The sequence below is a fragment of the Euprymna scolopes genome, chromosome 41 (genome assembly GCF_053919585.1).
Source record: "Euprymna scolopes isolate OS-2025 chromosome 41, ASM5391958v1, whole genome shotgun sequence".
Classification (NCBI taxonomy): Eukaryota; Metazoa; Mollusca; class Cephalopoda; order Sepiida; family Sepiolidae; genus Euprymna; species Euprymna scolopes.
Window position 1 is genome coordinate 60,188,776 of NC_136522.1, and position 17,935 is coordinate 60,206,710.

A 17,935-nucleotide genomic window follows, 5' to 3' on the forward strand; every position below is an offset into this window, starting at 1 on the left:
GAAATCTGGACAAAATAAAATATAATATTTAAGCGTATATTATGACCGGGAAAACGCCCCCCCCCAATATAGAAAAGGCTATGTCTCCATTTTTTCAAACTCTCTCTCTCTCTCACCCGAAACTAAGAGTCGCCTCAAATTATTCGATTTTTTACGGACCGTTCTTTTATGGGTCTTTAACCGGTTAAGATTAAGTTTTAAGGGGTCAAAAATGAGTGGGCATTGAAAAAATCGTTACACATTTTGTAAATTCATCTTAGTTTATATTTAATTTTTAATTTTTAATCAGTTAATTTGCGTGTCACATTCGCACAGTGGTAACGTCACGAGCTTTTACGCCCGTGCAAAGACGGGCGCTCCCCCCGCTAGTATATATATATATATATATATATATATATATATATATATATATATATAGCCAGTAGAGTTTAGTTTCCTAGAAGTACATCCAATGAAACAACATGTGTCTACCAAAATAGTGCTCAATGAGTGAACAGAGCAGGTCTATTAATTCTATTTATACAAACATTAATGGCTACATATGTGCATACATGTTTCTATAATCACCCACGTTGGGGGATTACGTCTTCAGGCCAAGACTTTCGACGGTAATCCTTGGCCTGAAGACGTAATCCCCCAACGTGGGTTATTACAGAAACATGTATGCACATATGTAGCCATTAATGTGTGTATAAATAAAATTAATATATATATATATATATATATATATATATATATATATATATATATATATATATAAACCATTATTTTAATTTATTCATAATTTTTAAGTAAGAAAATCTAATTTTTATAATTTATCATGTTTTGATCCGATGTTTTATAAATAACGCCGATACAACTCAATTCGAATTATCGATACCAAAATCAGCCTTGTAATTAATACAATTTACTATTAAAATCGTTAAGAATTGAATTGATAAATTTGCGTGATTTTTGGAATGACATCTTCGTTCTGTGAGGGGTACGTACATCATAAAGATTTTTTTTTTTTTTTTTTTTTGCAACTTATTTCTTTCTTTTTTTTTAAATAGGCTCAATTCTAAATTAGCACTTAATATTTTGTTTCCATTTTGGAAACGGGGGAAAGAATTCATGTTCTTAAAGTTTTGCAAAAATGTTTTCAAAAAAGTTACAGTTTCTCATAAGTTTTTGTCAAAAGCAGTACAAACACTAAATTAACACACTCACGCATAAGTTAATTATCTGAACATTCGTTGAATTACTTTTTTCTGTTTGTTGGTGTCATTTTTTTTTTTTCTTTTTGGTAAATTTTTACCTGGTTCCCACCTTAACATTTTCCTTTAAAATGACGGCTTTTAAAGGGCTTCGTGTATGCTGAAAACGAATATCGCATTTAAATTTCCGCAAATAAGTAGTTTTTAAATATTAAGAATGCCATTTCTTATGTTATTGCTGCTGTCCATCTTGATACGCGTGTGCTCGCACGTAGTTTCTCGGGGTTGCGTTTATATGGCCACCAGCAATAACATGACATTGCTTGATATACGGAAAAGTACTTACTTGCGGAAAATTTAAATACGATATTCATTTTCAGCATACCCGAAAACCTTATACCGTCGTCATTTTAAAAGGAAAATGTTAAGGTGGTAACCAAGTAAAAATTTACCTTTGTTTTTTCCTTTACTTTTTTTTTTATTGTTTTTGCTTTTGTTTGTTTTTGTTTGTTTTTGGGGGGTTATTTTTTTTTTTTTTTTTTTTTTTTTTTTTTCATTTTTTTAAAGAACTCGTTTGAGGGCAAGACAATTCAAAACGACCCCTTATTCGAAAATGTCGAAGTCTCACATAAGTTTTAGTTAAAAACAAAACAAATACAATAACACAAAACCAAACATTAATTATCTGAACATTAATCGAATTAAAATAAACTAAGGAAATTCTGAAATTAATGAAAATTGTCTTTTATGAAAATGTATGACTTTTAAAATTTATAAATAGTTTTGAATAGTCATACCAACCAAAAAGGATATCGTTGTTTGGTTGTCGATTTGGGCCCAAAAAAATCAACATGTCAATCCCCTTCTTTTTTTTTTTTTATTTAACTTCAGTAAGTTTTAAGATATCAAGGGGTTAATCGCTCCTGGAGTTAACACTTGATTCTGTTGAAATTTTTAATATAGAAATGATTTTTATTTATTTTTTTATTTATACCCATTCAACATCTCCGCATTTGGGTCAAGGAACGCATTCCTTGACCGACAGGTCACTTCCATCATCATCAGCATCGGTATAGTTCGCTTTGTAGCAGCCAGCTCCCCTCCTCTCCTTCCAGCCGAATAGCGTCCTTCTTGGCCGGCTAGATTCGAACTGACGAAAACGAGCAAAAAGCCCTTTCCTCCTCTTTGTAAGCCCTTTCCTCCTCCTCCTCCTCCCCTTTGAGGGGAGGAGGAGGAGGAGGAAAGGGCTTTTTGCTCGTTTTCGTCAGTTCGAATCTAGCCGGCCAAGAAGGACGCTATTCGGCTCCGTCAAAAGGGATTCTTGACGTTAAATTTTACGGTTTTTTCTCTCCTCCTTTGGAGAAAGACGTTTAATTAGAACTGCATTGGTTAGTACTAAACTATTAACGTTATTTTATTCTCAGTCATTATAAGACAACAAAGTCTTACGACTGGAAGATTAATACCGGTTATTAAAAGACAATCGAGTCTTACAACTGGTAAATTATTATTCTCAAAGGACTAACGAAGGAAACTACCGTGTGTTGAGGAGTTCTTTTCTAAGAAGAACAAAATTTAATTTCGCCGACGAGACGAGCAGAATATCGCCCCTAGAAAGGAAATCCCCTCTTTGAAAGATTTTTCAACCGAAGTTTCCTTCAGAAAGGAAATCTTCGATAAGTCAAGAATTTACCCCGCATTTGTACACATAAAGCCTACCAAAGCGGCTTTATGGTCTTCTCTCCCCTTTGAATTAAAAGGCACATGAGCCTTCACAAAGGAAATTATTTCTTTCTCCCATTTTAGGTCAAAGAAACTTTTTGTTTGTCCTTTCGGAAAATAAAATAAAAAATATTTTGTCAAAGAAAGACTGAACATTTTGTTAAAAGGACTGAATTCTAAACAAGGACTGTTTTCCGTTTTTTTTATATGTTTTTTTCTTTCGGCCTTTCTTGCAAGTAAGGATTGACGTCTTTTTTTTTTTTATACGGTCTTTTTTAATTATCTCCCCTTCAAGGAGTTCTTTAAAAAACAAAACAAAAAATGGCCCCAAAAATAGTAATATGCAAGTGTCTAAAAGAAATTCAGGTTTTATAAAATAATTAGCATTTAGAAATAAATTACAACCGTCATTTTCTTTTTCTGACATGAATAAAAATGTCTGTATTATTTGGATTCATCGAACTACTGTTTTGAGTATCATTTTCGAAACGTTTCAGTCGATGTAACCTCCGACCTTCTTCATGTATATTTTGTCGAACTCGGTAATATGTCTGTTGAATGCGGGAATTTGAACAGAATTTCAAACGGAACCGTTTATTTATTTCACGGAAGGGGGTAGCATGCTCTCGTTCCGTCAGTCATGACTGGATAGAGGTTCTAAGTAATTCGCAATTGTATTTGGTGGTCGCACACACCTTCAACCTTCAGGAGAATATCACTTTTACAATTGATTTTTCCAAGTATTCTAACCACTGCGCACTGCGCCACTGGTCCTTGCAGACAGTTCTTGTACGAATTTTGGAAAAGTCGTAGAGCAGCGCTAGGGGCTTCAAATGATTGGATTTTTTATGGACTGCTTTTTATGCATCTTCAGCCGGTTAAAATAGATTAAAAAGGCGTCAAAATTGGGTCAAAATTGAAAAAGAAAATCGGTATACATTTTGTACATTCATCATAGTTTATTTTTAATCAGCTCCTATGAGCACGTCACGTTGGTACAGTGGTAACGTCACCAGCTTTGCAGCCTACAGTTTTGTAGTTGTTTCTTTCGATTCTAGCTAATGGCACTCAATTTCAATACTTTGGTTTTTTACTTTTGAAATCACGGCTCTACAATAATATATACGGAATCTGGACCAATTAAAATATCATATTTAAACGTATTTTACGACCGGGCAAAGCTGGGCGCACCCTACTCCACCCTCCGCTAGTATGTAAAATAATTTTATAAAGTCAGCAGTAGGTTCTCTACAGTGCAATGTAGATTACAATTTATTTTGAATTAAGTCCCTGCGGGGAGGCGTGTGGAGCTTCCTCTCAGTGCATCATGATGGGTTACCAACTAGAGCAGGCAATCAATCGATTTGATTGAAAAGTGGGCGATTTTACGGTACTAGTTCACTTATTGATCTGTGCTGGAATAATAACGTTATTATTTAGAAAGCCATTCTTAATATAGGGAGGGTGTTTTTGTATCTATTCTGTGGTTTAACCTTACAATTTAATAAAACCAGATATAATAAAACTTTAAATTTGAAAATACTATTTTAAAAAATAGCGCGGATCAATAAGTGCAACTAGCACTGATTTCACCGATTCCGATGACAATAAGAATATTGGAGTGTGAAACAATTGTTGATCATCATTCAATCCCGGGCAACGTCAGGTTTCCCTGCTAGTTATTAATATATTCTGACAGCTGCTCACATTCCTCACGACCAGTTAAGCATTCAAAGTCAGCAAGGAAGGCATCGTCAATATTCAAGAAGTCGGTTCAACTTAAAAAGAGTGTTAAATGTGATTATCAGTATTATTTCTTATCTGGATAAAATTTCTGTTATCAGTTTTATGTTTCGAGTCAAGTGCTTAACGTCTGTCATTTTTATACAAAGAGATAGAGAAGAGTCCACTTAGGACAATCTGTTGACCTATATATATATATATATATATATATATATATATATATATATATATATATATATATATATGTCTGTGTGTGTGTTTATATATACATATATATCTTTATATATATATATATATATATATGTATATATATACGTCTGTGTGTGTGTTCATATATACATATATATCTTTATATATATATATATATATATATATATATATATATATTGACAATGCCTAAAACACTTCATCAGTGGTTTCCGAGCTTTTCCCTCCTGTTTGATATCTGGTTCTTGCATACCGAGAAATTATTTTAAAACATGGTGACAGCCGTAAGAAACAACAAAATAATTATCAAATGTACCAAATAGCCATTTGAATAAAAAAAAAAATGAACCTGACATCTTGTTTAACACCTACGCTAAGTCTAATGAGATATCATTTTGACAAAAGCGTACACCTAGCCAAGTTTAAGAAAATAAAATAATTATGAAATGTATCAAATAGTCATTTGAATAAAAATTATGAACTTGACACAAACACTTCTGTGAAGAAGAAACAAACTTGATCAATTTTCAAAAAGAACTTAAAAGTATATGTGAAAAGTCATTTTCGGCAAAAAGTTACACAGGTGTGATAAAAGTCAGTTCAATCCAGTGAAACGACAATGGCTGAATGTTGGATAATGCCAGAAGAGAAGCATTTGATGGCTTGCACACACACAGGTGCATTCTATGTGTAGAATGCGGGACTTTTCACCATTGGAATATTTGAATACATAATTTGACTCAGAAATATGTGAGAGGATATCGGTCAAAGGAAATATTAAATAATAGACAATGGGAAATACTAAAAATTCAAATGGGAAAAGAATGTTTATATAAATCGTTAAAAAGAGAAAGCGGAGCAGTTGGTCAGAGAGAGAGCAAGCTTGGAACATTTCTTCAACGCCAACATCCACACCCACCACACGCACCCTCAGAGATGTCAAAACACTAATAATAACTTCAAATCCAAATCTTATTGTCGGTGTGAAATAAAAACAATTTTATAGATCTGCTGTGTTGAGCTTTACTTGACCGGTGACAAAAATAGATTTAACAGTTATATAAACTGGACACCACATTTTGGAACCACTGGGCGCAGCTAATACACAGCACGAATAAAAAGCTACACTGACAATATCACCTTGAGAGGACGTTTTAGGTGGTCAGAAATGGTTATATAATACAAACCAAAAAAGGATATTGGTTGTCGATTTGGGCCCAAGAAAAATCAACATGTCAATTTCCTGTGCATGCAACTCCCTCCTAGCAACCAACCATCCATAATCATCACCGACAATAAAGATATATTGTTATATTTTTCATATACGAGGTGCCTTCAATAAGATTCTAGACTTTTTTGTATGGGCACTTTTACTGAAACTCTAGTTCTCCTCAAAGTAATCTCCTCCGGCTGCAATGCACTTGTACCATTCCAACAATTTCTGGAAGGCCCCATGGAAGTCCGCTTGTGTGAATGTGTCAATAGCTTTCGTCACGGCCTTTTATATTTCCTCAATTGTGTCATAATGGCAGCCTAGAATGGTTTTCCCTGAGCTTAGGGAATAACCAAAAATCACAAAGAGCAAGGTCTTGACTATAGGGAAGGCGAGGAACCGTCTTGATGCCCATCTTGGTCAAATAGTCTGTGATCTTCTCTGAGCACCCTTGAGACATTTTGATGCCTATAACAACGTCTTTCTTTCTCTGAGCACCCCCTAGAACAAACCACGCAAATCATCTGCATCATCAGTCCCTTGCTAATAATTGTGTACAGCTCCCACGCTGACATCAAACTGTGCACGTATTGTTCCATATAGGCACACGACGATCCTTATCCATGAAATTCTTTATTTGGCCAATCAAATCTGGTGTTCTGGCTTCCTTACTCCTTCCACGCCTTTCATCATCCCTCACAAACTGTCTGCCTTTCTTTTAATCTCTTATGCCACACAAAAACTGATGCTCGATTCATGCAAGATGGTCCAAAATGCAGTCTGATAATCCAGATCTTGTAAACTGCACGTACGAAGCCGATTGCTACAAATGTTGTCGGCATTTTGCATCTTAGGACCTCCGGCCACATGGAGTAATTGTCTACCACGATAAGGTAGTAATGCTCATCCAGGGTTTTAAAGTGGTAGCTGGTGCTTTGGCCGCCTAGGTGCATCCTCTGCATGAATTAATCATTACTTTTATGCCCTTGCTAATCGCCGGTCAGTAGACATAACTCCTCATGAGATTCTTCATACGGTTTTTACCAGGATATCATATGTGGAGATTCGCTTTTGTACTTATTTTGGAAGTAGCATTTTTTGCAGTATAATAAAGCGCTGTTGCATAATGAGCGGATCTCCAAAACAATCAACTCTGGTGTTTTGACTGCCTTACTCCTCCAGTACCTCTCATCATCCAGACTATCTGCCTTCCTTGAATCTCTTGTGCCACTCAAAAACTGATGCTTAATTCATTCAAGATGGTCCAAAAACAGTTTGAAGCATTCCATATTAGGTTATGAAGCTGGTGATGAACTCTGTCAAGGCAAGAAAGAGTGGTCTGGGCAACTTTTCCCCAGATGTGGCAACAGTACTTCATTTTATGACGTATTTTACCAGCAACCTTGGCAACAGATTTGACGTAAGTCTTCCATTTACGGTCAGGAGTGAAGATCGGCCTCAGAGAGTTGTCGAAGCAGGCTGTTTCCTCAAGAGAAGAGCCATTCTTTTCAATTGGAGCCAAGTGGGGATCAGAGCATTTGGTGGGGTTACTTGGGGGTCGCCACATCAAGGCTCGAAGGCCATTCGAGGATAAGGGTTAATGAATGTAAGGTGATTGTTAATAGGTGTAAATTGGGTAGAATTTTATTATTTATCAGGACGACTTAATTGCATTAGATTTGAAAGCTACCATGTTGTATTTAGCTGGGAAGCATGTCAGCAGAACAGTGTTTCAAGGGCGTGCAGTACTAAGAAAGAAGCTTTGTTCACGGAATCTGCGTTTACATTTAGGCACAGATAGAAAGCGGGGAAAATCATATGTTGGTAAAAAGATAGTAGCTTGGTTATATATATAGAGATGTACGCATGCGTAACTTGTGTAAAACTAAATGAGTGCGTGAAATTTGGGGGTGGGAGGTCACGATGACCTGAAGAAGATCAAAGAAAAGAAGCCCTGATCAATATGGCATTAATATCGTTATTGTTGTATATCTTTTCACAGATTAAACAGAGGTTCACTTTTCCGGGATTATATCCACAAAATGTTTCTCTTGGACGATTCGAAAGCTCCTTGAATTCTCCCAGAGTCAGATGAAGCGCGACTGTTCAATTGCGCTACACGTGTCCCGGGGAGGGGTCGAGCCAAGTCACGGATCACTGATGGCAGCCCTCAACTGATGTCATAATGCTTATATCAGCAACAACAGCAGCAGAATGCCAAGCAAAATATCTTTCCGAGTGGCTCACGTCTCAGGCCAAGACATCAACTACAGAGCAACCGAATTAAACCACCATGGACCTCTTACAAAAGGATGGCAGTCCAGCAGGTAACGGATACTTAATAAAGTGCTTGTGCGGAATGGTGAATTTTGAAACAGTCGTATTTCAGGGAAAAAAGTCATTACGTACTTACCTGTCATGTCAAAATTAGTATAAATTCCAAAAATTATGAAAAATTATCCTACAGATGTGCAGGAAAAAATCGTAGAGACTAGTAAGTCAAAGATTTTTCATTTAAATCGTAGAGACTAGTAAGTCAAAGATTTTTCATTTTTTCAATGGCTTATTTCAAGGAAAGCCAAGGGAGATAAGTCAGTTTATCATAAATACAGTGTTTATACTCATTTAACAAAACGTACATCAGGTAAAAATATTATTACGTACTTACTTGTCATGTCGAAATTAGTATAGATTCCAAAAATTATGAAAAATTATCTTTAGATGTACTACATCTATTTTTCAGGAAAAAATCATAGAGACTAGTGATCGAAGATTTTTTTTATTTTTTCAATGACGGATTTCAAAATTTTGAAATCCGCCATTACAAAAGTATTTACAAATCTCCAGCCACTAGTGTCTATGATTTTTTCTGAAAAATAGAGCTAGCACATCTTTTACTGGATCATTTTTCGTAATTTTTGGAATTTATACTAATTTCGACATGACACATAAATATGTAATGTTTTCACCTGAAATGCGTTTGTTTCAAAATCAACTATTCTGCACAAGCACCAAAATACATTTATTATTTACATTTCTATTGCTATTGTTTTTATTTCATCTATATATATATAAAGTAGTAGTGTTTGTGTGTGTACAACTCTCCTACAGCCCACACCACTGAACCGATCACTACCAAACTTAGCATGATGATGGTCCCCCACCAATGGATGGTACACACTATTTTCCAAGGTAAAGGTCAACGTCATAGCCTATGTATATATACTCTCCTACAGCCCACACCACTGAACTGATCATGACCAAACCTGACATGATGATGCCGCACGCAATTTCTAATGTCAAAGTAAAATGCTAAGGTCGGGACTTTGCTGTACGTTCGAGTACCCGCTTTGCAAAGACTTGCACAAAGTTCAGGTATCTTAGCTAGTTTGTAATAAATAAATGAAAATGGGTACTAATGCATTTTTAATCCATGTTGAAATAATAACGCTATTATTTAGAAAGCCATTCTTAACATGGCGAGGGGGAGGGTGTTTTGTACCTATTCTGTACTTTAACCATACAATTTAACAAAAACAGATATCATAAAACTTTAATTAAACTTGAAAATACTATTTAAAAAATAGTAGGGATCAATAAGTGCACTAACACATAAAAATGGTTCTTGTCTTGCTAGGCTTGAAATAATAACACAATCAGTTTGTGGCCCATGCTGAAACCAATTTATTGTCAGCATTTAATGCATAAGCAGCCAGAAGATGTCGACAATTTTAGCCAAGCAGATTGCAGCAGACGATAGATTGTAATTGCAAACTGAGTAAATTTCAAAATTTAATTTTTTAAAAAGTGATTAAAAAAGTGATAATTTCAAAATTCATTATTAAGACAAGTGATTAAAAAAGCGATAATTTCAAAATTCATTATTAAGACAAGTGATTAAAAAAGCGATAATTTCAAAATTCATTAATAAGACAAGTGATTAAAAAACCAATAATTTTAAAATTCAGTTTAAAGACAAGTGATTAAAAAAGTGAATAAAATTAAAATTCATTATTAAGACAAGTGATTAAAATAGCGATAATTTCAAAATTCATTAACAAGACAAGTGATTAAAAAAGCGATAATTTCAAAATTCATTAATAAGACAAGTGATTAAAAAAGCGATAATGATTTTCAGTGTTTTTAGCACGGATGATTCAGTCTCTCGACGGATGAAAAACTGCACAAAAAACTTTTTGTATTTTTTGCTCCAACTTCATCCCTAAACTTAAACCCTCCCCCCCCCCCAAAAAAAAAAAATTTGTTTTTTTTTCTTATCTTAACTTTAAACAAAAATTCTTAAAAAATGTAAACCACTATGTGTTTTAAATCTAATCCTAACTTTTATCTCATACTAATCCTTACATAACCGTAACTTAAAAAAAAATAACTTTAACCTTACCATAAACTAATCTTTATCATAACCCTAACCTAACCATAAACTAACCCTAACTATAGCCTTAACCTAACCATAAAATAATCCTAACTATACTCTTAACCTGACCATAAGCTAACCCTAACTATTCCCCAACCTAATTATAAATTAGCCCTAACCTAACTTAAACCTTACCATAAACTAACCCTAACCATAACAATAACCCTACCTATAGCCCTAACTTTACCATAATCTATCCCTAACTGTAATCCCAACCTAATCATAAACTAGCCCTAACCTAACCTTAACCTTGCCAGAAACTAACCTTAACTATAGCCTTAACCTAACCATAAACTCACCCTAACTATAGCCCAACCTTACCATAAACTAGCCCTAACCTAACTCTCACCTAATTATAAACTAACCCGAACTGTAGTCTTGAATAAACCCTAACTATAGCCCTTATTTAACCATAAATCATTAGCTATAAACAAACCCTAACTATAGCTCTTATTTAACTCTAACCTAACCATAGACTAACTTTAATCTAATCCCAATCTTACCATAAACTAACCCTAACTTAACTCTAACCTTACCATAAACTAGCCCTAACCTAACTTTAACCTAACCATAACGATAACTCTAACCTAACCATAACCTAATACGTCTGGTTCAAAATCTAAACCATTAAAAAAAAAAAACAGTTTCTCTCAACAACAAAAAAATAATTAAACAAATCTGAACTTTCTAGTCAAAAACAAATAAAAAAAATTAACAGTTGTTTTATATTTTCTTCATTCGACTGTTTTGTGTGTGTGTGTGTGTGTGTGTGTGTGTGTGTGTGTGTGTGTGTGTTCTTATTTCTCTTTAAATATTGTTTGTTTTTATTTATTTATTTATTTATTCTTATTCTCTTTAAATATTGTTTGTTTGGTTTTTTGGTTTTTTGTTTGTTTGTTTTTTGTTTTTTGTTTTTTGTTTTTCGTTCCTCGTGTTTGACGGCATCGCAATGTTCTGATGTTAAAAACGTTTTCATTCGGCATCTTCAGGCTGTTTACGTTAGCAGCCGGAAGATATCGACGAAACTGAAGGTGAAAATAAAAAAAAACGGTGCTTCCATATCGTAAGAGCGAAATTTTTAAATCGAAATATTGAATTTCAAATAAAACAAATGACACCTACGTAATTTTCATGTAGCCAACAGTAACATATCTAACAATTATGAAAAACTATCAGATAGAAAAGCAATTATGAAAAAAGAAATCTTTGAAATCGAGCAAAATCAAGCGATTTTTCACGAATTAAAAAAGAGAAGAGTTGATACAGAAGATAATTAAGTTCTGCCGTTTAGGTCACGTGACGTAACGCGACGCAAACGCAATTCAAAATGGTGGGCACATTTGATCCTCATATAATGATTATCAAAAACTGTTTTCGTTAATAATTGATTTCTACCTTATCTTTTTCATAATTTTTGAATATGTTACTATTTCCGACAAAATGATTAGGAAAATACCATTTGTTTTACTTGAAATTCAATATTTACATTTTCGAATTCGCTCTTACGATACAGAAGTACCAAAAAACTAAATCTAACCCTACCTGTAGCTTCAATCTAACCATAAACTAGTCCTAACCTAACCCTAACCAATCCATAAACAAACCATTACTATAGCCCCAACCTAACCATAAACTAGCACTAAGATAACTCTAACCTTACCAAAAACTAACCCTTACTATAGCCTTAACCTAACCATAAATTAGCCCTAATCTAACCCTAACCTATTCATAAATTAACCTTAACTATAGCCTTAACCTAACCATAAACTAACCCTTATATAACTCTAACCCAACTATAAAGTAACTCTAATTATAGCCTTAACCTAACCATAAATTAGCCCTAATCTAACCCAAACCTATTCATAAATTAATCTTAACTATAGCCTCAACCTAACCATAAACTAGCCCTTACATAACCCTAACTTAATCATAAAGTAACCCTAATTATAGCCTCAACGTAACCATAAACTAGTCCTTACATAACCCTAACCTAACCCTAACTAGAGCCTTAACCTAATGTTATTATTTTCGCTCTAACGATATAGACGCAACAAATTTCGCTCTAACGATATAGACGCAACGAATTGGTAGAGTTTGCAAAGGTCAACTCTTTCAACTTTGACCTCTTGGCAGCCAAATTTTCGCTCAAAAACTGATTAAAGGCTTGCTACATGTCTGAATACTCTTTAAAAATGATAAAAATGGGTTTCAGAATAAACACCGCTTACCTCCACAAGTTAAGAACTGCTTTCAGAATACACACCCCATTTGGGAGGGGTGAAAAAATATTTGCCTCAAATTATACTGTAATATTCATTGTCAGCATACCCACCTGCAAATACTATAAAAAAAATTGGGTGTCAGTGTTAGTCACAAAAAAGTGGCCTTGTTTATTGCGTGTGCATATAAAACATGGTCGCCAGAGAATTACAGTGCATAATACAGGTCTTTATATCTCGTAAACTACTTGTCTCTGCAAAAATGTAAATGAGATTTTCTTGTTCAGCATAGTCAAAAACCTATTCAATTCGTCATTTTAACGAAAATTGTGAAGGCGGACCTAATGTAAAAATTTACCAATGCTTTTTATTAAAACATGGTTTAAGTAGAGATAGGTAATGCCAAAACTTCCTTTGGAACTGGAGCACGTGGTGCACTTGGAGAAAAAAGTGACATCTCTCTTTTCACCAACAATGTTCGGACCCCTGTTTTGCCCGAATCGAAATAGGTGGAGATTTCTTAGAAGAACCCCCTTGTTTTGATAAGCTTTTAAGACTAACTACCACACGTAACCAATTTACTCGTACAGGTGAAACGCCGAAATGAAAAGTACAAGTTGCCTTCAATAAGTTTCCAGACTTTTCATATAGACACTTTTATTGAGAGTACACACATGAAAATCTCCTCCGGCTGCAATGTACTTGTTGTACCGTTCCAACAACGTCTGGAAGGCCCCATAGAAGTCATCTTGTGTGAGCATGTCAATGACCCTCGTCACACACTCTTCATCTCCTCAATTTTCTCATAATGACAGTCGCTAAGGTTTTCCTTGAGCTTAGGGAATAACCAAAAGTCACAGGGAACCAGGTCTGGACTATAGGATGGGTGAGGAACTGTCTTGATGACCATCTTGGTCAAATAGTCTGTGACAATGATGGACGTGGTCCTGGATATGACCTTAAACTATATCCGATGGTGAGGCCCAGCTTGCATGCTTTGGGGAATGTGGAGCCACCCTTTAATTGCCATTGCTCCCACGTCCACTCTGACCCGGACTGGTAGTACCTGTTAGGGTCCCAACTATGGGTTAAATAGAAACCGACTTAAAAAATATATATATATATACTCTATTAAAAAATTGTACTTCAAAATCACTGGACTCGGCATTAAATTACTTGAAAAGGGTTGATATGCCGTAAAACAAAAACAAGCAACCAACCAAGGATGGACTTGTGAACTGATGCATTGTCCTGGTGCAAATTCCACTGACGCGATTTAAAGAGTGCTGGTCTCTTCCAACAGAATCTCTCCCTGAACTCTCTTAAAACTTCAACACAGTATTCCTTGTTGACTTTCTGTTCAGTGGCAACCCAGTGCATGTAGATCATGCCCATGCTGTCAAAAAAAAAGGGGGATCATCATAAGTTTCTGGGTGGATTTGCTCTCTCTGGCCTTCTTGGGTTTGGGAGTATCAGCATGCTTCCACTGGTAACTCTGTCTCTTGATCTCTGGATCATAGTAGATCCAGCTTTCATCGCAGGTCACCAGAGGTTCAGAGGCCACTCGAGGATAAGGGTTATTGAGTGTACAGTGGTCAATGTTATAATATTGTAGTAATTGTTAGTAGTGGAAATTTGGTAAATTGGATTACTTAAGAGGACAGTTCATCAAGAATTTGTTTACGTTGGACTTGAAGACTACCAAATTGTAGTCAGCTGGAAAGCAAGCAAACGGACGAGAGTTTCACAGGCGTTTAGTTTTAAGAAAAAAGCTTTGTTCGTGAAATCTACGTTTATGTATAGGCACAAATAATTTCATTTAGGTGTTGATATGTGTTTGTGTGTCGACATAAATACATAAACATATACATTTGACGACGTACCTGTTTTTCTGCTGTCGTTTCTCTGAGAGTTCTTCAGCCAACTGTTGGGAAGATGGAATCTGTGTAAACATAGACGTTTCAAAGAGAGACGAAGACGATGTGTTTTTATATTTTTATTTCTCCCAGGTAGCCGACAATTACAGAGGAGTTTTCGACGATCTTTGCTTGAGGGTTTATTTCTTACGCGTCCCACGTCTGAGACTCTCTCCGTCCTTCGGAGATGGACACACCTTTCAAACCATTTTCTTCTGTTGCCGTCCTCAATCCATCTCAACTATTTCCCCAGCAAACCAGAACACTGGACAGACAGATACGTACTTCCGATCAGCTATTAAACTTCTGGTGCAAACTTGATCAAAAAATAGTTTAAGTCTCCTCGTTTACTTCGTCAGTTAGATAGATAGATAGATAGATAGATAGATAGATAGATAGATAGATAGATAGATAGATAGATAGATAGACCGATATATTGATAAATAGATACAGAGATAGATAGATAAATAGGTAAACAAATAAATAGATAGATAAATAACAGATCAAAACATAGTTTACGTCTCCTCGTTTACTTCGTCAGATAGATAGATAGATAGATAGATAGATAGATAGATAGATAGATAGATAGATAGATAGATAGATACAGAGATGGATAGATAAATAGCTAAACAAATAAATAGATAAATAACAGATAATGTCTATTCTGCTGAACGTATTATATAGCAATATTTCGCTCGAAGTAATTTAAATAACTGAAATAGTTTGTAATGAAAGAATTACTCTTTCTTATTCTTTGTGCAGGTTCTGCATGTATCCCCAAGACATCGTTCTCCAACTGAGTTGCCGGTCTAAGATCAGGAAGATACAGATCTTGTCTCACCAACATCTCATCTGTAAGTTTTTTTGTTTTTGTTTTTTTGTCATTTTGTGGCCTTCGAATATAACGTTTTGTTGTTTTTCTTTTTCGGAAGAGTGCCTATATACTCTTTAATATATTCCTATATAAATTAGTTTTTATTCTTTTTTTTTAATTTTAAAAGATTCCCATTTTCTTTTAATCAATTTCTTTCTTCATCATATTTCTTTTTATTCCAAGGAAAAAACATCTCCAACTGCTCCCTCCCTTCCTGAGGAACAAACATCTGTCTCTGATGAGTTGTTTGGTGAATTTTCGCTATTCAACGAAGCATTTGTAAAACGTACCACATTAACGTATGAATAAATTACTATGAGCTTAAAATAAATGCATCTTCTAGTTTTGAAATGATTATTAACCATTGTGTGCGATATTGTGAGTTCCTCCTGCTTGATCACTCTATCGCGTTTTTACGAGAAAGTCGATATTTATATAGACGGCGCTGTTTTACAATTTGTCGTTGTTTTGAGGGAGACAACTCTCTTTTACTAAGAGATTCGTACATTTTTTCCATCTCATAATTTAGGACGCTCGAACCGACGATACTTGTTATTTTACTTCACTTCTATATAGACGGCGCTGTTTTACAATTTATCGTTGTTTTGAGGGAGACAACTCTCTTTTACTAAGAGATTCGTACATTTTTCCATCTCATAATTTAGGACGCTCGAACCGACGATACTTGTTATTTTACTTCACTTCTATATAGACGGCGCTGTTTTACAATTTATCGTTGTTTTGAGGGAGACAACTCTCTTTTACTAAGAGATTCGCACATTTTTTCCATCTCATAATTTAGGACGCTCGAACCGACGATACTTGTTATTTTACTTCACTTCTATATAGACAGCGCTGTTTTACAATTTATCGTTGTTTTGAGGGAGACAACTCTTTTACTAAGAGATTCGTACATTTTTTCCATCTCATAATTTAGGACGCTCGAACCGACGATACTTGTTATTTTACTTCACTTCTATATAGACGGCGCTGTTTTACAATTTATCGTTGTTTTGAGGGAGACAACTCTCTTTTACTAAGAGATTCGTACATTTTTCCATCTCATAATTTAGGACGCTCGAACCGACGATACTTGTTATTTTACTTCACTTCTATATAGACGGCGCTGTTTTACAATTTATCGTTGTTTTGAGGGAGACAACTCTCTTTTACTAAGAGATTCGCACATTTTTTCCATCTCATAATTTAGGACGCTCGAACCGACGATACTTGTTATTTTACTTCACTTCTATATAGACAGCGCTGTTTTACAATTTATCGTTGTTTTGAGGGAGACAACTCTTTTACTAAGAGATTCGTACATTTTTCCATCTCATAATTTAGGACGCTGATAATGCTGTCAGTAAGTTTTCACGAGCGGTTTACAAAAACGTACTTTTATGTTTCTCGTTCTTTTGCTTTTATAGAACTTATATAGTTTTTAACGTGTGCTTTTGCAGTTTAATCAACTTTTTTCTTTTGTTTTTTTTTTTGTTTTGTTTTTGTTTTTTTCGTAAGTAACGCGTCAGCATTAACCGAACAGAAGAACAGTTTAATATTTCACAAAAATTCTAAGCTTCATTAATGTTTTTTAAAAAAATCCCCTTAATTTCTTGGCGATGCAGAGTGTCCCTGGAATATCTAGATAACGAAGTCAAAACTGGTTTCGTGCCGGTGTTTAAATCATTCGAACAGCGCTGATTTTAATTTCATGCACTGATGATTGCGTAAGCATGAAACACTAGGTGGTGGGATCATTCCACCACTCCAGTAAATATCTCACTGCTGATGCAATTCTCTACCTGTACACGAGCCAAGTACGTTCAAGGATGAAGTACTATTGCCACATCTGGACATGAACTGCTGGAAGCAACTTATCTTGCCTTGACAGAGTTCAAAATAGACTTTGTAGTCTAGTGGGGGATGCCCTTTTCTCTTTCCTGCAGCCTCTTTCCCACAAAAGAGACGTCGCGAGCCTGTCTCTGTTTTATCGTTATTTTCATGGCAAGTGCTCATCTGAGCTCCAATCTATGATCCACCTTGCCAGATTTTCACTAAAAACACTCGTCTAGCTAAAACCACTATCAATAATTTCCCCCACTTTTTATCTGTGCCTAAACCTAAACGTAGATTCCATGAACAAAGCTTCTTTCTTAGAACTGCACGCCTGTGGAACTCCCTTCCGTTTCCTTGCTTTCCAACTGACTATAATATGGTCGTCTTCAAGTCTAACGTGAACAAGTTCTTGATGAGCTGTTCCTTTAAGTAATCCAATTCACCAAATTTCCACTACTAACGATAACTACATTTCCCCCATTCACTACTGTACACTCATTAACCTTTAACCTCGATTGGCTTCCGGCCTTGATAAGTGAAGACTCCTTTGTAAAAAAAAATCTCTTGGTATAAA

The 17,935-nt window shown here is 35.1% G+C and overlaps 1 protein-coding gene across 3 annotated transcripts in view; it reads left to right on the top strand.

The window, feature by feature from the left end:
• LOC145266527 (centrosomal protein of 104 kDa-like) overlaps positions 1 to 17,935 on the top strand; it is a 122,384-nt gene that overhangs the window by 902 nt on the left and 103,547 nt on the right. For all 3 annotated transcript variants that reach the window (XM_080122284.1, XM_080122281.1, XM_080122283.1), the window contains exons 2-3: positions 8,084 to 8,408; positions 15,414 to 15,505. In XM_080122284.1, the coding sequence (XP_079978410.1) occupies positions 8,296 to 8,408; positions 15,414 to 15,505 (205 nt within the window). In that variant the 5' untranslated portion in view covers positions 8,084 to 8,295. The remainder of the gene's footprint in view (positions 1 to 8,083; positions 8,409 to 15,413; positions 15,506 to 17,935) is intronic.